The following is a 22,288-nucleotide window of genomic DNA, read 5'->3' on the forward strand; positions in this document are numbered from 1 at the left end:
TAGGTTAAACAACTTGCTTAGAATCAGATGTGGGGCCAGAACTGGGAGCGATTATCCAGATATGACCCGGAAGCCACTGGTGGGCTGCAAGGGTCCTCTGGATGGGGGCACAAATGACTTCCCAAAGGCAAATCTTCCATGGAGGATTCTGGAAGCAAGGCATGCAATTTTATAGGTTCTCTTGTATTGGTGCAATTAACAGCTATTTACTGGTAACCATTAAGAAAGCAATAAGGAATTTTCAAAACCTAAAACTCAGGAATGCAAACAAGCTACCAGCCAGTGTTTTCTGTGATTCAGAAGCATGGTTTCTGTACACAGTCTGGCAACGTCACAAGGCCCTGCAAGGCACGTGCTAGGTCATCAGAGGTCCTGCCATTTTCAGGATGAACAGGCCAAGGTTTTCCCTTGCTGCTATTCCTGGATCAATCCTGTTGGGATCATTTTCTCACGGATTCAGTTTGTTGCCATATAGAGTACCGTGCTGCATATTTGCATATTTTCCAGCCACGGGACTTTGAGACATCATGCAATTGTGGTTCAGGTATGAAATATCCATACCCAGGCCGGGTGTGGTGGCTCACACCTGTAATTCCAGCACTTTGGGATGCCGAGGTGGGTGGATCACCTGAGGTCAGGAGTTCGAAATCAGCCTGGCCAACATGGCAAAGCCCCATCTCTACTAAAAATACAAAAAGTAGCCGGATGTGGTGATGCATGCTTGTAGTCCCAGCTACTAGGCAGGCTGAGGTGGGAGGACCGCTTGAATCCAGGAGGCAAAGGTTGCAGTGAGCCGAGATTGCGCCACTGCACTCCAGTGTGGGCGACAGAGTGAGACTCTGTCTCAAAAAAAAAAAAAAAAGAAAAAAGAAAAGAAAAAAAATATCCATATCCCATTTGCCATCCCAGACTTATACCCTCAATTTGCCCACAGGGGGACACTTTAGTGACATGCCATGACTTTGATATTTAAATAACTTCTAACATACAAACTGCTAAGATATTTGTAAGTTTTGGGCATTATTTTGTAATGCAGAATTACGAATATACTGTTTTATAAAGAATAAGCTGATACGTGTTCCCTATTCATTCTTCATTATCACCAGGTTCTGTAACCACTGCAAAATGGGAACAGGTGGGGGCCAGGGACCGGGGCATATTTTGCCCCGCCCAGTGGAGTCCAACTGGAAAAAGCCTAGGAGCCATCTGGGGTGTCTGGGAAAATGCAAGTTTTGGGGGAAAACCCAGAGATATTTTATTTATTTATTTATAAATAATAGACAGGGTCTCACTCTGTCACCCAGGCTGGAGGGCAGTGGCTCGATCTTGGCTCATTGCGGCCTTGACACCCCGAGCTCAAGTGATGCTCCAGCCTCAGCCTCCTGAGTAGCTGGGACTACAGGCGTGTGCCACCACACTCGGCTAATTTTTGGCCCAGAGGTATTTTAAAAACCATTTTTGTCAAACGACTGATGTTCCCCACGGTTCAGGCTCACTCTGCCTGGATTCCCGAGGAGCCCAGGTTGAGTGGCGGGCACGACACCATCTGTCACAGGTGCGGGGCGGCTCCTGGACCGCAGGCTCATGCGGTGGCGGGGAAGGGTGCCACAGAGCTCCCCAGGTGTGGGGGGCTGTGCTACTCCTCAGGATCTGCAGCTCTGGTACAGCCAGGGGTTGGACTGCAGGGCCAGTGGAGGTGATTCTGCTCCTGACTGGGCAAGGAAGAGGAAGGGAGAGCTGGTGCTGGACAGCAGCCGGTTTCTGCTCTGATTCCCCTGCTGATTCCTCTCTAGGGGTGAGCTTTCTGGGCCTGCGGGGAAATGGCTGATGGAAATAGACTCAGTCACAAAAGTGAGGCAGTGCAAGGCTGTGTCAGAGGCTACTGGTGGGTGAGGGGTCTTGAAACCAGGCCCAGATGACGCACTGAAGATGCCCCCCCCAGGGAGAAGGCCCAGCTGCTTGGTGGCAGCCCCTCACTGCTCAGACGGTGGAGTGGTTCAGGGCACAAACTCTGTAGCCAAAACTCCATAGTTTGAGGCCCAGTTCTATTGTCTCCCAGCCCCATGACCTCAGATGAGTTACTCAACCTCTGTTTTCTCATCAATGACAGGCTGTTGGGAGGGTTAACTGAGTTAATACGTGTAAAGTGCCCAGCATGGACCCTGGCCTGTGGTAAATGCCTAACCAATGTTAGATATTATTATTATTGTTATTATTGGTTACAGCTGTTTTAGCCTGCAACGTGGGTAGGAGGAGCACACAGACGGGCCACTGAGTACAGTCATGCAGCTTGTGTATTGAAAAACCAGGACCCCATTCATGTGGTAGCCTGGAGAATGGCACCTTCTGGAGTAATGCAGTGCACAACCTGTGCAGCTGGCCCTGGATGCCCTGGGCAGCCCTACTCCAATTTCTAATAGGTACCATTTGAAGTTGGACCATTTGGAGCAAGATCCTGAGAAGATTCTTTTTTAAATATTTATTTATTTATTTATTTTGAGACAGAGTCTCGCTCTGTCACCCAGGTTGGAGCGCAGTGGCGCGATCTCGGCTCACTGCAAGCTCCAACTCCCGGGTTCACGCCATTCTCCTGCCTCAGCTTCCCTGGAGAAGATTCTTTTAACAAATGAGGTACGGTGGCTTTTGAGTGGAGCTACAAAGACCCAAATAAGGTATGGCCTGGCTCTTGAGAAGGTCCCAGGATGAGAGGCACAATAGCTAGGACGCTGGCCAAGTCATTCCTCTCTGGGCCAAAGTTTTTGGCCATATGTCCAGCATGAAAGACGGGGTTAGTTTTGAGAGGGCAAAAAGGCTTTATCCTTGTATGCCAACTCTGATTGACTGGCTGTGGCTATCTGAGGCTATGTAAAGTGAGAAATCAGAGGCCACTTCGGGATGGGCAGGAAGGGCTCTTCAATTGATTTGTGATGTCTGCATGGGGCCAGGGAGAGGGCAGTAGGGGCATGCGTGTGGCCGCACTTGCCCTCCTCAGATCAGCTCAGTGGTTCTCATCCTGGCAACCCTTTAGAATCACCAGAGGAGATTTAAATATTCAATTCCAGGAATATGGCCTGGCATGAGTATTTTTTTTTTTTCCCTAAGGTGTGGTCAGGCTGAGAACTGCGGGGGTAGATGGTCCTAAGTTCCTTGTCGCCCAGGGCTTTCCTGGCCTTCCCAGTCCTACCATATCCACTTGCATCCTCACTCACTGGGGCTCATTTTCACCCCAGCATGGTCTCTGTATTACATAGCTTTATGCTTTCTTCCTGCAGAGGTGGGAGGGGACTTAAAAGCCAGTCCTCCATCAGTCTTATTGCCGGGCAGAAATTTTTTTCAGTTGGGAGATAGAGATTGAGGGTACTGACTATGTCAGGCTTTGGGGTAGTCCGGGCACCCTCTTCTTGGGACATACAGCAGAGTCTCACTGGGGGAGGCCTGAGTTTTATATCTGGGGGTTCTCTTGGGGCTAGGAAAAGCCTGGCTCACTCTGGCTTCAATCAAGGAAGCCTGTGGCTCCCTCTCTATCTCCCTGAAGCTCCTCTCGGTCCTCCAGGGAGGGTGGGATCGTGGGACGCGCAGAGGTCCACTGAGGTCTGCGGGAAGTAACACGCCCCAAAGCACAGGCTCCTTTGGGGCCTCTGGAAGGAGCTCAGGGGGAGAAGGAAGCAGACGAAAGCTGACTGGGGCCACTAAGCTCCACAATGCAGGGTGCCAGGTGGGGGGGTGGTGCGTTTGGACCACAGGGCAGCCCTCCAAATTACAGTCAGGGCGGCAGAGGCAAGATGCTTCTGGGAGGCTACCCCGGCTCGGCCCCTCCAAGGGCCCCGAATCCAGCCAGCTTTCCTCGGCCCCTCCCATCCCCCCCTCCCAGAACCCAGCCCTGGAAGTCCAAGGAGCAGGTCATGCCAGCCTGTGCCTCCCAGAGGGGCAAAGCCTCCCACCCGGAGCCAAATAGAAGCAATCAAATAACATAGAATTCGATCATATTTTAAAATAAGCTTTATTTAGATTTTTTTTAATATTTTATATTTGCATCCATGCCTTCGAGAAACCTTTCCCATGGGAAAGGTTATTTTCATCTAATGTTACCCATAACTCATTCGCTATTTGACGTAGTTCTCTTAAATAAATCATCCTTTAGTAACTCTTAGAATTATCTCCTAATTTACAAAAACTGAAATGAAAAGGAACTACTAAATCATAACCAGGAGTGGTTGCAATCTTATTTTCTTGTAAGTAAAGGGAAAACGATAAAAATCAACCAAAAAAGAAATTCATGGGCAAGAAAAGTATTTTCTAAAATCTCTCTCCGTAGAGAAAGATGCCAGCTTGGGTCGCTCCCCCTTACCCCTAGGCTCGGTTAAACAGTTTGGTCAAAGGAGGACAGAAAAGTCCTTATGAGGGCCTCTGCCTGCTTGCTCTTTGCTGACCTTTGGACCAGGTCAGAAGGAAAGTGTTGTTTGTTCTTGAGACTTTGGACACAATGTCCTATCCCTTCTGATAGAGACACTCTAGCATTTGAAAATCTCCTTGCTTCTTTTTAAGAGCTGAAAATGTCACTGTTAGCAGAAAGCACGACTACTGTTGTCTAGAGGTGTGGGTTGAGCTGTTAGTTGTTAAGGATGAGCAGAAGCAAAAGAAAAAGGAAATTGAGTTTTAGGCCTTGGGCAGACCTAGCTGAACAGCTCACACGTCCTCCGTCCCCCAGCATTAAAATATACACAGTTCCTTTGCTGGTGAAGCCTCTTTGGGGCCAACGCCACCCCCCCATATAGGAAGATGTTCCTGCCAACCCTTGTCTCCTGGGGTGGGTAGGCTCAGGCTGCCGTGACAAGTTGGGGGACAGAGTCCAAGGGATCCTGGGAGATTCTAAGTGTGGCCGATGGAACCGACCAGAATGGGGAGGGTGGAGGGCTCAGGTGCTGGACACTGTGTCCCCACTGTGGCCCTCCTTTTGAAGTGGGTGCCTCCCCTAATGACACCAGCCGGGCCCACCTGCATCCTAAACCCAGGACAAGAAAGACACAGCTGCAGGGAGGAACAGAAGCTGCTGGAGGCCCCTCGGAGAACAGACTCAGGCCAGGGTCCCACTGGTCGTACCCTTGGATGTGTGGCAGGTTGTCTTGCCCTGAACTCAACCTCTCTCCAAAGACAGACCCAAAGAAGGGGACCACGACTGTCAGCACTCTGCTCACTGAGGTCGTGTTCTGTATGTCAGATAAATAAATATATAGAGAAAGGCCTGGAGGGAGCTCTGGGTGGGAAGAAGGTGGAGGATCCTTTCATGCATGGGCAGGAGAATGGGAGAGACAGAGAGAGAGAGAGAAGAGAGAACAGAAAAAGCAAGCTTTGAAATCCAATGGTCCCTGGGTTCTGGCCACCCTAAACTACTTTGCACAGTTGGGTAGCAGCATGGTAACAGAACAGACAAGTCAACAGAGACACCCACCTCCCGCCCACCCCATGGAAAAATAGACATTCCAATATTTATGTAATAATTTAGATAGAATAAGTTTTCAGCTTTTGTGCAAATAAATTAAATGAAACAATTTTCTTTTTTTCTTTTTTTTCATAAAGAAAGAAACGGCAACGCAATTTAAAAACTGGTAGGCCATTTAAAAGAGCCCGTTTGACCTCTGACAAACCCAGCCAAGACAAGGCGCCTTGGCCGGGCTCGCGAGTCTTTGTGGAGAGCGGAGCTTACCCTGACGACGATGGCGTTTTGTGGTTAAAGTGACTTGGGCGCACCCCCAGGACAGGGTCTGGTCCCACACGTTCACACCAGGGGGGCGCGAGGGGGGACATCAAAAACAGACCACATCCTCTGCCAGGCGGGCTCCAGGAGTAGCAGTTTGGACGAGGGACATTTACAAGCACGGAGTGCACAATAGTTTTGTTATTTACAAATACACAGCAGTCCTTCAAGTTTTCAAGTTTCATAAAAAGGAGGAGGGGAGGAGAAAGGGGGAAAAAAACAAAAACAAAAACAAACTGACGAACCAAACAAAAAGAAAAAAAAAAAAGAAAAACCAAACACTGAAGAAAAATAATAAACCAGATTAACAACACAACTGTATCGCTCCAAAGACGACAGAGAGTTGACAGGTTCACACACGGTTTGTGGTATGTACATCAATTACAGAGGTGGCGACGCAGGGGAAAGAGGTTCACACTCGTGTTTTCGCTTGTTAGAGGCGCTCGGCCACACCCAGCACCCATGTGTGCCTGCGCACATGTGCACACGCACCCCACGCACGGCCACACGCGCACCCACACTCGCTTGCACACACGCCCACACGCACAGACACGCCTGCGGGCAGCAGGCGCAGGGGAGCGCGTATCACCAGTCCGCGTCCTCCTCTATGTAATAATCAGGGGCGGTACCATCAAAGAGGCCGGGGTCGAGGGACTTCCGCTGCTTCCCTCTGGCGAAGACGCGGGAGATGGAGCCGAATCCCATCTTCTCTTTCTTCTTTTTCCGTTTTTGGTCTTCAAGATCCTCTAGTGACTGAGGAGTCAGGAGCCACGTGGCAGAGCGTGGGGGAGAAGAAAGCCAAGCTTAGCTGGGGTGCAGACTGCAGTGCATGGGATCTGGGGCAGGGAAGGCCTCTCTGAGCTTTAAGCCAGTGGGGTCAGGGACGGGCTGGGATGGTTGAGAAGCCACCCCCAGGGCTGGAATGCCAAGGTCAGCCCCTCATTCACTGAGCAAACATGGGCCAGTCACAGAACCTCTCAGGGACAACAGTAAGACCCTTCCAAGATTGCCATGAGGATGTTGCTAAAGAGAGGATAAAGACCCTGAGAACAGGCCAGGCACGGTGGCTCACACGTGTGTAATCCCAGCACTTTGGGAGGCTGAGGCGGGTGGATCACCTGGGGTTGGGAGTTCGAGACCAGACTGGCTAACATGGTGAAACCCTGTCTCTACTAAAAATACAAAATTAGCCGGATGTGGTGATAGGCACCTGTCATCCCAGCTATTTGAGAGGCTGAGGCAGGAGAATCACTTGAACCCGGGAGGCGGAGGTTGTGGTGAGCCAGGATCGCGCCACTGCACTGCAGCCTGGGCGACAGAGTGAGACTCCATCTCAAAAAGAGAAAAAGACCCCAAGGATGGTGTCCGGTGTGCCACAGGCATTCAGTACAGTGAGCAGCTGTGGTCATTTGTACTATAATATTGTTTAAATTCAATTTGCCCACAACTTTCAGGTGCTTGTTAAGGGCTTGTAGGAGGATGTCCACGCACTCGGCCACTGCCCGTGGTCATGTCCACGATGCGAGGCCATAGGGAGGAAGGGCTTCATACAAAGACATATGGTGGCGTCACGCATAACCGGGGTGGGGCTTAGACTAGACCCATTAGACTGATGGTTCCCCAAACACTTAGGGATTTCCTGAATTCCAGGCCCCACCCTGTACCTGGTGGATCAGAATTTCTAGGGCAAGTGGCCCAGGAATCTGCATTTGAACCACTTCCCTGGTGGTCTCCAATGCGAATGGGTGGTGTGCAGACCCACAGGTGGGGACCCCAGGACTAGAAAGGTGACTTCAGAGACCCCTGCAGACCCTCAAATTCATGTTGTTTGTCCTCCCTGCAGCTCCCCCTCACTCTGATGACAGAATATTGAAAATGTTAAAAATGAATCAAGTTTCTAGCAGCACAAAAAACCCACTGCCTGGGCTATGAACTTTTCAATAATAATGGGAATTTTATAGAGCTGGCTGCCAGGGTAAGCCATGGCCTGGGCATCAGGACGGAGGACATGTGTGCACTCAGCAGCTCCACAGCCCTGCAGGGCACAGGGCCAGGCGGGCCCAGGTGCTGAGCCTGGCTCAGGTCCCAGCCCACCTGAGACTCTGGAAGTGGCAGAAATCCTCTCCGCCTTGGGTGTGCAGTATGGATGTGGGCTCAGCGGAAGTGGCATAAATCCTCCCCGCCTTGGGTGTGTGGCATGGATGTGGGCTCAGGGAAACAGAGGGTGAAGTCGTAGTCAAGGTGGGGTGGAGGGAGGGTCCAAGTGGCTAGGGAGGGCACACCTACCTGTACAATAGGGTTGTGCAGGTTCTTCTGAACTGGGCCGGGACTGTCGCCCTGTAGCCAGAGGAGAAGAGGAAGATGAAACAGCAGAGACAGGTGACACAGGACAGCAGAGGCGGCCCGTGCGGTGTGGGGCCTTCCGTGGAAGGATGCCATCCCTCAGGGGCCACCCTGCCTCTGCAGTGGGGAGCCCACCCCCCATCTCCTGAAGCAGATACCCCCAGATGGCTTATTGATGGGGCCTGGAGTTTCCCCAGAGGCCCTGAGGTCCTCTCCTGCCCATTCTGGCCTCTCCACCCCCAACATCTTCTGACCAACAAATTAGCCACTCCAGGGCATCTAAGTTCCTGTCCCAATCAGTCCTCTGAGTTAGAGATAGAGCTTGGTTAGACTTGGCGCTTTTCATAAAGAAATGTACTTTTATAGAAAAAGCACAAAATAAAGAATTTTGGGACAGAAACAAACTTGGGAGACCACATAGCCTCTAGCTTCCCCCACAACCAACACAATGAATCTCTAAGTTTGTGCAGGGGCAGGCAGGACTCGTTAGCCCTATTCACAGATATCAAGAGAGGCAGCAGACAGTCCAATACCGTGGAGCTAATTAGATGCAGAGCTACGACTTGAATTGGGGACTGTCAGATTCCTCCTGGCACAGTGCCCCTTCCAGGCAGGAGCTCCAGGGTAACTGCACACTTAGTCCTGAGCTTTGGGCTGCCCCAGGAGGGGTCTGAACTCCTTCCCTTTTTCCTAGGGAGCCTCAGACAGGTCCCTAGGATGGGCAGGTAGGACATTTCCATTGTGTTGCCAGCCTTGCCTTAGGTGGGTGCGGAGGGAACCCTTAATAGCCTACGGGTGTACAAAAGCCTTCACTACATCCCAGAATCAGTCTGCCCTGTCTGGAGCCCACAGATCCTTTGGATCAAAACAGTCGTTACTAGGGAGACTCCTGGTGGTTATTTCTGGAATTGCAAGCATAATGCCAAGGTTCGACAACCTTCTCCAACCTCTCTATGCTGAGTCCCTACTTCCGCTCTAAATTAGTGGCCAGAGTGTGAGAGGATGAGGCAGTCATTAGTCCAGGCCGCACTATTCTTGCTGGTGGAGGTCAGATGCCCAAGGCAAAGGGTTACCTGTAGCTATTTTTGGGCTCTTCCTGGCTTACCTGTGTGCACACCTGTTGAGATGGGGGAATAAAAAGTGTTGAGGAAGTGAGGGAATTGAATGAATGGTAGTTTAGTCTTTAGTCTCAAGGTTTGCAAACAGAACCCATTCTGAAGGCAGCTAAGATAGTTCCACTCTGGATAGGAACATCTTTGCCAAATCTATGGGTAAAGAGAATGGGGCCTGCTCACTGGAACGCCTGTATGCAGACAACTGGCTTATTAAAGCACCCATTTCCTGGCAGCAGGCATGTGCCAAGGCTACGGTAGGCAAAAGACTAGGACTGGGTCAAGTGCAATTCAAGAGGTCTTTGGAGAACTCCTTCTGCAGAATGGGTTTTTTCCAGCAGCATTTCTGCTGCAGAGTCCCCATGGGCCCACCACGAGAAGACAAAATATGGCCATCGGGGGAAGGTATTCTCAACTGGGATGAGAATGGTGCAGGGACACTGCTGGCTCTAGGTGTAACTCCACAGTGGTCCTTCAGGATCAGGGAATGGATGTCAGAGACCCCTCCAGTGGCCCACCTTCCTTGCCTTGGTTCTGTTAGTCAAGATAGCCTTTGTCACTAGGATTCTCTCCTGGGGACAAGAGAAGAACATACTGCTTCCTTAAAGCACCAGTATAAAACAGAGAATCCCACCAGGTGCAGTGGCTCATGCCTATAATCCCAGCACTTTGGGAGGCTGAGGTGGGCAGATCGCCTGAGGTCAGGAGTTCAAGACCAGCCTGGCCAACATGGTGAAATCTCATCTCTACTAAAAATACAAAAATTAGCCAGGTGTGGTGGCAGGCACCTGTAATGCCAGCTGCTCGGGAGGCTGAGGCAGGAGAATTGTTTGAGCCTGGAAGGTGGAGGTTGCAGTGAGCTGAGACCGCGTCACTGCACTCCAGCCTGGGTGACAAGAGCGAAACTCCATCACACACACACACAAATAAATAAAATAAAACAATAAAAAAGAGAATCCCAGGCCTGAGCAGGGCCCCAGGCTGCAAATGACCTTCCTACTCTGAGGAGGCCATCTAAAGTCCCCGGGCCAGCAATCTCTGCCGCCCACCTCAGCAGACTGGGCAGCTTCTCTGAAGTTTAGTCTTAGCTATTTTTATAAGCACTTTTCATTGTTATTGTGGGTTGAAAAAAACGGTTCCATAATTATGACTCATCTATAGGAAAGTGATTGATTTTTACACATTGATTTCCAAGCAACACTGTTATGTACATGCTTATTATTCGTTCTAATAGCTTTTCAAGTTATTCTCTTGAGTTCTCCAGGTAGAGAATCATGTCATTGGCAAGTAATGGTTTTGTCCAATGTGTTCACCTCATTTCTTTTTTATTGTCTATTTTGCTGGTTAATAAAGTGACATTAACTGAGTTTTAGAAAAAGCCGTCTCGTGCATTTGAGGATCTAACCCTATGATGTCTGTCTTCAGGATATGGCAGAGGGGAGCCTCTGCATTACCAACTGTGTGATAGAACAAAAATTCAAGGTGGTACCCACACCCAGACCCCAATATTTCATGTTAGAGCCTCGACATGGCTTCCAACTGTCCTCAGAAGCTCAACCCACCTTCATTTACTCCCTCACTGTTGCAGAGCCCATCTGTCTGCCCCACTAGTCATCAAGAGCTAGGCAGGTAGGGCCTTTGCTTCCTGGGAGCTGGTGCCCAGTATGCAATCAAAAAGTGTTTGATGAAATAAACAAAGGAAACAAACTTAGACCATATTCACATGCCTCTCCAGAGGCAATTCATGCCAAGACTCCTGGGTCAGGATAGAGAGCTGGCTCTAAAGGGAAATGAGGAGGTGCTGGGGAGGCCCTGAGCTCTGGAAGGTAATGTGTGGGAGGAGAAGCCCACGGTCCCAGACAGGGCCCACTGGGGCAGAGTTCCAGGCTGCGCCTGCGGCCGACCCAGGCCCGCTTCCTCTGGATTCTCCTCACCCTCCCGGACACAAGGAGCAAACGGGCCTCATTCCTTTTTCTCCCCACATCCATCGCTTCTTGCAAAAGGAAAGAACAGAACAGGAAATGCATTCGCCAGAGTGCTCCCTGGGTGGACGAGAGGAAACAGCGAGTATGGCTTCACCCCACCACCCCCGCCCCTGCAGTTTCTGGGCACGGCCCAGGGGCCCAGGCCCCGCTGCTGCTGGCCTTACGTTGCAGAGGGAGTGTGTCCGGTGTCGAGGGGAGTTGATGTCGCTCGGTGTGGACGACCGGTCGCCTTCAGCGGCAGATGCGTCGGAGATGACAGAGGGCTGCCGGGAGTGGCAGGGGCTCACCCTGACCGCTGGAAAGCAGGGACAGCTGGTGAGTGAGGGATGGAGAGAACGTCCTCGCCTGTGCTGCCTTGGTGGTTATTCCGCCCAACACCCCCGTTCTGCAGATGGGAACACTGAGGTGTAGAGAAGGGAAGAGACTTGCTTGGTTCTCCAACCCCCTACTCCACAGCTCCGCACGTTCCCACAGAGCAGCTGCTGGGAAGAACCTCCCATAGCCTCTGGATCCAATGAACCCTCCTCCACCAGCGTGAACGAGGAGAAGACGTGGAAGTTTTCAAGTCTTTTTCTCATTCCAAGTTCAAGTCTCCTTGTTTCCAAGTCCAATATAGGAAAGTGCTTGATGTTTATAAATTCATTTCTAAGGAGCACCGTGATGCATTAATACTTGACTACTCCGTGACTCTGCTCACCTGCTCCCACCACCTGGACATTCCTAGACCTGGTGCAATCCTAACCACTGCCCCAAATCGGTTTCCCAAATGAGAAACCTAAAGGCCACCACCACTTTCTCTCTTTCCCCCACATCCCACATCCAATCGGCAGCAGCAGCTCCAAAACATTGCCCCAAATCTGCCTGCTTCTCTCCCACTGCATTGCAACCACTGACTCTCGCTTGGAAGACCACGCGGCCTCCTGGTGGGTCGCGCTGACTCCACTCTAGACATCACAGCATGAGCCACCAGCATCTCATCTCTCTTCCTCCTGGCCTCTGAGGTGGCCTGATGTGCCACGGCCCTGCCTACCCCAGCAGCCTCGGCTCGAGCCACATCAGCCTTCTGACTGCCTGAGACAGGCCATGTCCCCTGCCTTGGTCTCTGCCATTCCTGTTGCCCATCAGGGGCACTGTCATCCTCCAGGTCTCAGCCTGTCCCAGGAGGCCTTCCCCAGTAATCAGCTCTCCCTACGCTGTCTTATTGGTTCTCATCAAAGTGCCTGTTTTTGGCTGGGCATGGTGGCTCATGCCTGTAGTCTCAGCACTTCGGGAGACCAAAGAGGGAGGACTGCTTGAGCCCAGGACTTCGAAACCAGCCTGGGCAACACAGCAAGACTCCATCTCTCCAAAAAAAAAAAAAAAAAAAAAAAGTGCCTGTTTTCTGTTGATTTCTCTCCTTGTACTAATTACAATCTGTCATCATTCTGCTTGTTATTTATTTATTTATTTTTGAGACAGAGTCTTGCTCTGTTGCCCAGGCTGGAGTGCAGTGGTGTGTTCTTTGCTCACCACAACTTCTGCCTCCCGGGTTTAAGCGATTCTCCTGCCTCAGCCTCTGGAGTAGCTGGGATTACAGGCGTGCACCACCAAGTCCGGTGAATTTTTGTATTTTTAGTAAAGACGGGGTTTCACTACGTTGGCCAGGCTGGTCTCGAACTCCTGACCTCGTGATCTGCCCACCTCGGCCCCCCAAAGTGCTGGGATTACAGGCGTGAGCCACCGCATCTGGCCTGCTTGTTATTTGATAGTATATTTACATGTCATATCTGTACACTGACAACAACTGCTCTGTGAGGGCAGGCACCCTGGGTGTCTTATCCTGTTGAATCCCAGAGCTCATGGTGCCTGGCGCATAGTAGGTACTCAATAAATAGTGGCTGAATGGAAGGTCCAGACCAGAAGCCACAGCTCAGAAGCCCTTCCAAGTCCCCAGCAGGTTGCTCTCCTGTCTGCAGGCATTGGCACTGGATGGAGAAAGCATCTTTTGTTGGACAAGACTGGCTAAGCACCTACTATGTGCAGGCGGCATGCCAGCAGGTGGGGTTGCATTCCTGCAAAAGACAGTCCTTGCCACCAATGGCCATATGCTCTAATACAGAAGATGGGTGGCTGAAGGAGCCTTGGCTTTGGAGTCAATTCCAATCTGGGCGAGTTTACCCTACAGGCTGTGTGACCTTGGGCATCCTCCCTGGCCCCTCTGAGCCAGGTTTGTTATGTGTAACATGGGGATGGATGCCAGTGGTACTAATCCCAGAGAGTAGCCGCATGTATCATGAGCCTACCACAGTGCCAGGCGCTGGACAGATGGGAGGAGTCATGTGACAAATGCATCAACAGCAAACCTGAGGTAGGGTAAGAGGTGCTCTGACGCAGGTGAGCACCCAACTTTACAGGAGCACAGAGGACACAGGGGAGAGAGCACGGAAGGCTTCCCGGAGGAGGGGGTGTCTGATAAAATGCATGGAGATGGTTGTATGTGAGGCAGATACTGTGGAGGAGGAAGGGCCCAGAGGGCAGATCCATCAGCCTGTCCAGGCTTTCCCAGACCAGAGCCAGCTCCATTGAGGAGAGGCCTTGCAGAGGCAGATGAGGATGACCAGGAGTCTGCTGCCCTCACGTGATTCAGAAACTGCCCAAGCCCTGTCTGCCTTCAAATTGCACCTCTGCCCTCCTGCTGCCCTGGGGCTGGACCAGAAGCCAGGACAGCTGGCTGCATGGCTGGGCTGCGAGACTCTGAACAAGTGGTGGACCTCTCTGGGTGTCAGTTTCCCTGCCTGACGAGGACGCTGGCCCCGAGCAGTTTTATTTTAAGCTTTTCCACCTCTGAGTCGAGGCTTTGAAGGCCAGAGCTGCCCACCCTTACCCGAAAAAAGTCACACCACCTTGGGTCAGACAGTGAAGGGAGGGCTGCTGTCCCACTCAGCGGGAGGGGAAGACTCTGAATTTGCTTACTGTATGGGTTCTCAAAGTCCTCTGTGTCACCTATCAATGATGACAACAACGGTGATGATGATGATGATGATGATAATGAGAATAGCAGCTAATATTTATTCAGTTCTGAGCATGATCCCAGCCCCATTCCTGCAGTTTTACACATTTCGTCTTCACGACAGCCCCATGAAGTAGGTAAAGGAACTCTCAGCAAACACCTTTAACGTACGTTGTGTGCTGAGAGCCTAATGCCCCTTTTACACATGGGGAAACTGAGGACCCTGGCCAAGGTCATGGGGTCATGCCCCTAGTAAGCAGCAGGGCCAGAGTTGAACCCAGCAGTCTGAATCCAGGGCCTGTACCTCTTCATCCCACTGACTCACCTACACTCCCTGAGCTGTACCCTTGACAGGCAATAGCAGGGCCTGCTGGCGTCTCCCTGATCAGCCTGCCAGCCCCTTACGGGTCAGGGCTGTGTCTGACTCATCTCCTGTAGCTCCAACGGCCAGCCCAGCCTACAGCCTTCACAGTGACCAGCTCTTACTTCTGGTGCATTGGCTGCTGCTGGCTGCCTGTTCCCAACCTGCATCTATCATGTAAGGGCAACTACTTGCAGAAGGGACAGAGAACAGAGCAAGGTGGCCTGCAGATGTGCAACAGGACAGCGAGGAGTTTGCAGCCTGTTCCATGGGCAGTAGGTGCAGATGCTGCCCAGAGGCCAGACTTCCCTGCCAAGTGCCTGGAGCAAACACCTGTGACATTGACATCAGCCCCTCTTGGATGCCCTGTGATTGGCCAGAGCTGTCAGTCAAGGAGTTCTGCTGCCTCCCCTGCCAAAGGATGCCCATGTGACTCTGACGTGGCCAATCAGAGTCTTTCTTTGGGATTTGCTATGGACACAGGGTGAAGAGATAGTTTTTCTTTCTTAAGACTTGAGCTGTGAGGGTCTTAAACATCTGGAACTGCAGGGGACTATTTTACTTTCTTGCAGAAAGAGACAGCCTAAAGATGAGGCCAAAAGGAGGTGGGCAGAGCTAAGAGAGGGAGAGACATGGTCAGAGGGACCCAGATAGTGTTTGAACTTCTGGATCCAACTATGCCTGCTGTCCATCTCTTAGATTTTTCAGTTACATGAGCCCAAGGTCTCTGTCCCACGCCCCCTAAGCTGCTGTAGTATGAACAAAGAAGTTGCCTCTCCCACTGGGTCAGATGGCCTCCTGTGAAGCCCCTCGAAGTCGTGGCGGGGCCAGGCCAGGGCGGGACTCACCTTGCCGGTCCGCAGGGTGAGGGGGGTGTGAGTGGTAGAGAGTCTGTTGACTCTGCCGGATGGCTGCGGTCAGCGGGAGGTCCGCCTGCACCACCCACTCCTGGTTGCCGTTGAGCACCGTCTCGCCCGGCATGGCGAGGGAATGCCGCTTAGGGACGTCCTTGGTCAGCGTAGCTAAGGACTGTTTGGCCTGGAGAGAGCAGAAAGACAGGAAGAAGAAGTCATGATCAAGGGGACCTCTTGGCCAGCTGCTCGGCACCACCCACCGCCATGGGGAGAAAGCCCCGATCTTCTGCACCGGGTATTGCTGGCTCTGCATTGAGCATCAATTGGTAAGTCAAGCACCTGCCCTGCAGTCGTGTGAGGGAGGAACTGTCGTTCTCCCCGTTAGACAGCTGGAGGCGTGAAGGCACGGAGAGGTGTGGAGCCTGCCTTGGGATCCCACAGCTCAGAAGTGGCAGAGCCAGGATCAAATCCAGACAGAGACCAAGCTCCAAAGAACTGTGCCAGGGCCTGGCCACCTCGTCACACAACTCTAGGGGGCGCTGCTTACACAAACATGATCCCTCTTGGTCTCCCCATCTTATATAGTGGGATCCTAAAGTTCAGAATGGTGGAGTAATTTGCTCAAGGTCGCACAACAAGTAGAAGAAATAGAGTTTGAACCCAGTTCTGTCTGACTTTTGTCACATGGATGCATTTGTGTCAAGTTAACTCACCCGAGAGATAACCTGGGGGTTACCCACCAAGAGCAAAGTGAGACCAGAAATAGAGGGGTTCCAAGAGCACTCCTTTTTTTTTTGTTTTGAGATGGAGTTTCACTCTGTTGCCCAGATTGGAGTGCAGTGGCTCGGCTCACTGCAACCTCCGCCTCCCGGGTTCAAGCAATTCTCCTGCTTCAACCTCATGTGTAGCTAGGATTACAGGCATGTGCCGCCATGCCTGGCTAATTTTTGTATTTTTAGTAGAGACGGGGTTTCACCATGTTGGCCAGGCTGGTCTCGAACTCCTGACCTCAAGGGATCCACCTGCCTCGGCCTCCCAAAGTGCTGGGATTACAGGCGTGACCCACTGCGCCCAGCCCCAGGAACACTCTTACCACCCATTCTTTTGGGTTCTCCAAGGACTAGCCAGGATTCAAGTCCAATTGTAAGAAAAAGGTGTTTTGGCTCCCATTAGTTTAACTCCTTGCAAGGCTGAAGGCTGCTTCATCTCCCTTTCACAAGGTTTTGCCAGGGAAGAGCCATGTGCACCTTCTGCAGAACTAGCAAGGAAATGGGCAGGTGCACGATCAGCCTACACGACCAGCTCCTTCTTGAATGCAGGCTGGGGACAGGCAGATCCTAAGCCCAGCTCTCAGGAGCCCAGGCCAAGAACATGTAGGACAGGAGGGAGCCCAGGGACAAGTGTGGGGCTGAGCTGGGGCCGGGAGGCCGCCTCGACTGGCCACACAGGTCTTCCTTTCTCTGCCCAGTGTCTGAGACTTCTTTCAGCTGTGTTATCTCCCCCTAGAATATGTGGGGTTTTATTAGAAGTGATCGCAAATTCTTTTGGGGAGAAAAATGGCAAGTATTAGAAATGTGTTACTGCATATTCTTTTCTTCTTCTTCTTTTTTTTTTGAGATGGAGTCTTGCTCTGTTGTCCAGGCCAGAGTGCAGTGGCACGATCTCGGTTTACTGCAACCACCACCTCCCAGGCTCAAGCAGTTCTCCTGCCTCAGTCTCCTGAGTAGCTGGGATTACAGGCGCCTGTCACCACACCCGGCTAATTTTTTTGTATTTTTGGTAGAGACAGGGTGGCACCATGTTGGCCAGGCTGGTCTTGAACTCCTGACCTCAAGTGATCCACCTGCCTTGGCCTCTCAAAGTGTTAATGCACATTCTTTTCATCACAGTCATTTTCTACTTCTGATTGGCTCTGGGAGCTCATGACATGGCAGAGGAGACAGGGAGAGGCCCAGGGGTCCCCTGCACTGAGGTTTTGGGTGAACACTGATGTTTCGGGGGTAGCTACAGATGGCAGAGCCACTGTAAGTGCTGGCTTTGCCTCTCATGTGAACACAGATTAACAACAACAAAAAAATCCATCTCCTCTCTCCACAACCTTTCCAACCTTGCCCCAGGCCTGGAGTTCTTCCTGGCAGAGCAGGGATTCTTGAGAAAGGGTCCCACCAAGAAACGGACAGTCCTTGGCTTAATGCCTGATGCACCCTCAACACATCGACCAGCTGTGTTATTTTAGACAAGTCACTCCCTCCTCTGAGCCTGTTTCCCCATCTATATAGTGAAAAGCCTGGACCAAGTGATCTTCAGGGCTCCTTCCAGCTCGGACACCCTAGAAATCTGTGAAATCACTTCCCTCCCACTGCCAGCTCCCAGGGAACAGAAATCCATACCGCAGAGGCTAAACTGAGGGTGTCAGCCTTGCCCCCCAAACCTGGCTTGCCGCTGCTCTGGCTGAGAAAACCACCTGTGCTCTGCCACCCTCACGTGCTCCGTGCAACAGTGCTGGGTTGCAGGTAGGGAGTTCAGGATTATCTGTGCTCAACAGATAAGAAACCAAAACTCAGAGAGGTTTAGTGACTTCTCCAGTGGGCACAACATCCAACCTGGGTACCAAACCCTGGTGTCTGACTGAGAGCCCAGTGTGGTTTCCCCTAAGCCCACGTTCCTGTGGGGCAAGAAAACAACCAGCACAAATGATGTGGGCCAGTCCTGTCTGCTCACCAGAGTTCCCAGCACCTGGCCTGGGGCTCGGCACATCCAGGACACATACCGTAAGAACCTGCAGGATAAATGGAAGCAGGTCCCTGCTTCACAGAACCTTTGTTGTGTTGATAGCCCAGGGAACAGCTCTGCTGTCCTACTGCAAGAACAATGGGGTAACTTTTTTGTTTAAGGAAGGAGTGAAGCTGGGTGTGTCTCGAGCCTCTGTACACCTGCAGCAGACCCAGCATCACGGAGACCCACACTTCCTGAAACACCACACCCAGCCCAGGTGAGTCGGTGGTTGCACCTGCCTTCCCTCCAGGTGTGCGTGCACACAGCCTCCTGGCCCTCCACACTGCTACACTCACAGTCTTAGGGGGATGCCCCACTCCCTTGCTTCCTCCTGCCCAGTCCATCTGGCTGCCCAGAAAGTGGGGCTCGGGAGAGATAAGCACCCAGGCTGTTCTGCCGTCATGCGGGAATGAACCCTCAGCTCCCTCTCCTGCAAACACTCCCAGTCACATGCATAGGAAGCACAGGATTGTACAAGCCAGCCCCTGAAACAGGCAGCCCTTGGAGGGAGCACGGGAGGGAGTGAGGAAGAGGCCTGGGTGGGGTGACTCTCCCGAACCCATCGGCTTCCTTCTCCCAGGCGGGGCCTCATCTCCGTCTGGGCCTGGGAGTGGCATCTTCCATCTCAGTAGGCAGCTTGACATCCTTGCTACCTGACAATTGGGAGGTCCCCTACGGTTGGTCCTTCAGAATGGGGTGGCTGTACCTGTGAGTTCTGAAGCACAAGGATAAACTGTCCACTCTGCCCACTCAGGATTGTAAGCTTCCAAGGCACAGCTACAATGGAGAGGAACTGCAGATGACGCGTGTGAAGTCTCATCTAAAATACATGCACCTACTTGCACACCCACGTACTCATACACATGCACATACACAAGTATACACACATACACACATGCACACACATACACACGCAATACACACATGCATACACACACATATACACATGTATATGGACTGATATGGTTTGGCTGTGTTCCCACCCAAATCTCATCTCGAACTGTAGCTCCCATAATCCCCATGTGTCATGGGTGGGACCTGGTGGGAGGTAATTGAATCATGGGGACAGGTTTTTCCCGTGCTGTTCTCGGGATAGTGAATAAGTCTCCCGAGATCTGATGGTTTTATAAAAGGCAGTTCCCCTGCACAGGCTCTCTTGCCTGCCGTCAGGTAAGACATGCCTTTGCTCCTCCTTCACCTTTCACCATGATTGTGAGGCCTCCCCAGCCATGTGGAACTGTGAGTCCATTAAGCCTCCCTTTCTTTAAAAATTACCCAGTCTTGGGTATGTCTTTATCAGCAGCATGAGAAGAGACTAACACACACACACACATACATACATGTACACACACACACACACACACATTAGATCCTCTCCTGTGGCAACTGACACATTTCTCTGACTAACCTCTTCCTCTAAATGCAATTTAATGCTGGGAACTCCCCTTGGGTTCTGACTCTTCTCTTCTCCTCTCTGAGCCTCCAGCCTTTTCCAAGCACTCGGAACTTGGAATGTCACGCTCCTGGGAATTGTTAACTTGACACAAATGCGTCCATTCGACAAAAGTCAGACAGAACTGGGTTCAAACTCCATTTCTCCCACTTAACTTGCTGTGTAACCTTGAGCAAATTACTCCACCATTCTGAACTTCAAGGTCCCACAATATAAGACGGTGAAACCAAGAGGGACCATGTTTATGTAAGCGGTGCCCCCTGGAGTTGTGTCACGAGGTGGCCAGGCCCTGGCACAGTTCTTTGGAGCTTGGGCTCTGTCTGGATTTGATTCTGGCTCTGCCACTCTGAGCTGTGGGATCCCAAGGTAGGCTCCACACCTTTCCGTGCCTTCGTGCCTCCAGCTGTCTAACAGGGATAATGACAATTCCTTCCTCACATGGTCGCTAGGGAGAGTGCTTGGTCCAGGGTAAAAATACCCAATAAATATTAGCGATTGTTATTAAGGAGTCTCTATTTCACAAGCAGGGATGATGTGAGGAGTAATTCACACCAGAGTCAAGGATCTGGTCTGGCCCACTGTCTCAGAGCAGCCATGGTGCTGTTAGGATTATTTATATGCTCCCTGAGCCTGGGCAGTGAGACCCATGAGGCAGGAAGGGGAGATGGCAGCACAGGGCTCTGCCCTCACCTGCCTTTTGGCTGGGGCCAATGGCAGTTCCTGTTGACCAGGAGGGCCTGAGGTTCCGCTGATCCTGAGGCCACAATGCACCCATCACATCTCCCACATCAGAGAGCAAGCCTGGCCCTGCAGGCACGCTGTGCCCAGAAACCAAATCCTCTACCGGGTCCTTCAGCAGATGAGTGCTTGTCTAGGGAATGTTTCTCTGGGGTAAAGACTGGGAGGATCCCGAGGCAGAAGCCTCTGAGCAGACACCGGAAGGCTGGTGCTCCTGTGCGGATGGTACATTGTGCCAAATGGGCACTGAGCAGGCACAAGGCCACCTTCTTCCCGTGCTTCATAAACACACCCTGTGGCACAGCTAAGTTCTTCTCCTTGGGGGGAAGCCGGCTGGGACCCTCTTTCACAGATCTCAGGGGTACAGGTGGGAGCAGGTCCAGCAGGGAGGCACCGGTGCGAGCTGATGAGGCAAATATGGGCCACAACACCAAGGACCAATGACCAAGGACCAAAGACCAAGGACCAATGCAAGCTCTGGCTGTGGAGGGGAGGCTCCTGTGGGGGCAACGACAGGCGTGGCTCAGGTGGGCTCGGGATTGGGCAGACCCTGTCCTCATGCAGGGCGGCAGGTCCCCCACCACTCCGGGTTCAGACCCAGCCTAGGAACTGGCTTGGCAAGGGCTGGTCCAAATGGTCCAAGAAGGCGGTGGCCAGGGGCCTGGAGGTGGCACATTTGGGGCAGACTGCTTTCGTTGCAGCTGAGAATGGGCACAAGGGACACGGACTCAGAGCGTGGCCATTAAAAAGGAACCTGAGGCTTGGCCAAACCCTCCTGCTTCTCCGCCCGCTCATCCCTCACAGTCCCTGCCTCTCCTCTGGGCCTGTGGTGGCTGTCGTTTTTACAGATGAGGAAACTGAGGCAGGAAAAGGTTAAAGGTGGTATGTGTGAGGTCAAATACTGATGAGTGGAACAGGCATGAGAATCCACATCTCTTCCTCCCCAGTGAGGTCTGAGGACAGGGTGGCTCCAAAGCAACCTCAGCACAGAGCTGTGAACGCTGACCGAGTTCTGCGGCGTGCCTGCCTGATTCACCCACTGCCTCATTTCCCTGCACTGTCGCTCTAGGGGGAAGGTTCGGTTCTACTCTACTCTACTCTACTCTACTGTACTCTACTCTACTCTACTCTACTCTACTCTACTCTACTCTACTCTATTCTATTCTATTGAGATGGAGACCTACTCTACTCTACTCTACTCTACTCTATTCTATTCTATTCTATTCTATTCTAGTCTATCGAGATGGAGACCTACTCTACTCTACTCTACTCTACTCTACTCTACTCTATTCTATTCTATTCTAGTCTATCGAGATGGAGACCTACTCTACTCTACTCTACTCTACTCTACTCTACTCTATTCTATTCTATTCTAGTCTATCGAGATGGAGACCTACTCTACTCTACTCTACTCTACTCTATTCTATTCTATTGAGATGGAGCCCTGCCCTGCCCTGCCCTGCCCTGCCCTGCCCTGCCCTGCCCTGCTCTATTCTATTCTATTCTATTCTATTCTGATGGAGTCTCACTCTGTCATCCAGGCTGGAGTGCAATGGTGTGATCTCAGCTCACTGCAACCTCTGCCTCCTGGGTTCAAGCGATTCTCCTGCCTCAGCCTCCCGAGTGGCTGGGATTACAGGTGCCTGCCATCATGCCTGGTTAATTTTTGTAATTTTAGTAGAGACGGGTTTCACCATGTTGGCCAACCTGGTCTTGAACTCCTGACCTCAGGTTATCTGCCTGCCTCAGCCTCCCCAAAGTGCTGGGATTACAGGCGTGTGCCACCGCACCTGGCCTATAGTTCTGATTTTATACAGGAGGAAACTGAGGCTCAGAAAGGTTAAGTCCTTTGTCAAGGGTAACACAGACAGAAAATAACAGGACCCAAACTGGGACTCTGTTAGACTCAAACAGCCCAGGCCC

The 22,288-nt window shown here is 51.8% G+C and overlaps 1 protein-coding gene across 2 annotated transcripts in view; it reads right to left on the reverse strand.

Annotated features, from left to right (window-relative positions):
- The window catches only part of KAZN (kazrin, periplakin interacting protein), a 1,229,657-nt gene that overhangs the window by 45,772 nt on the left and 1,161,597 nt on the right, over window positions 1–22,288 (reverse strand). Inside the window, exons 7-10 of one of the 2 annotated variants that reach the window (XM_054437733.2) lie at window positions 15,394–15,583; window positions 11,360–11,490; window positions 8,042–8,092; window positions 6,385–6,508 (exon numbers count right to left, since the gene is read on the reverse strand). In XM_054437733.2, the coding sequence (XP_054293708.1) occupies window positions 6,385–6,508; window positions 8,042–8,092; window positions 11,360–11,490; window positions 15,394–15,583 (496 nt within the window). Of the gene's footprint in view, window positions 1–3,981; window positions 6,509–8,041; window positions 8,093–11,359; window positions 11,491–15,393; window positions 15,584–22,288 lie in introns of those variants that run through there. The other variant, XM_054437695.2, reaches the window with a different exon arrangement.

The sequence above is a fragment of the Pongo pygmaeus genome, chromosome 1 (genome assembly GCF_028885625.2).
Source record: "Pongo pygmaeus isolate AG05252 chromosome 1, NHGRI_mPonPyg2-v2.0_pri, whole genome shotgun sequence".
Classification (NCBI taxonomy): Eukaryota; Metazoa; Chordata; class Mammalia; order Primates; family Hominidae; genus Pongo; species Pongo pygmaeus.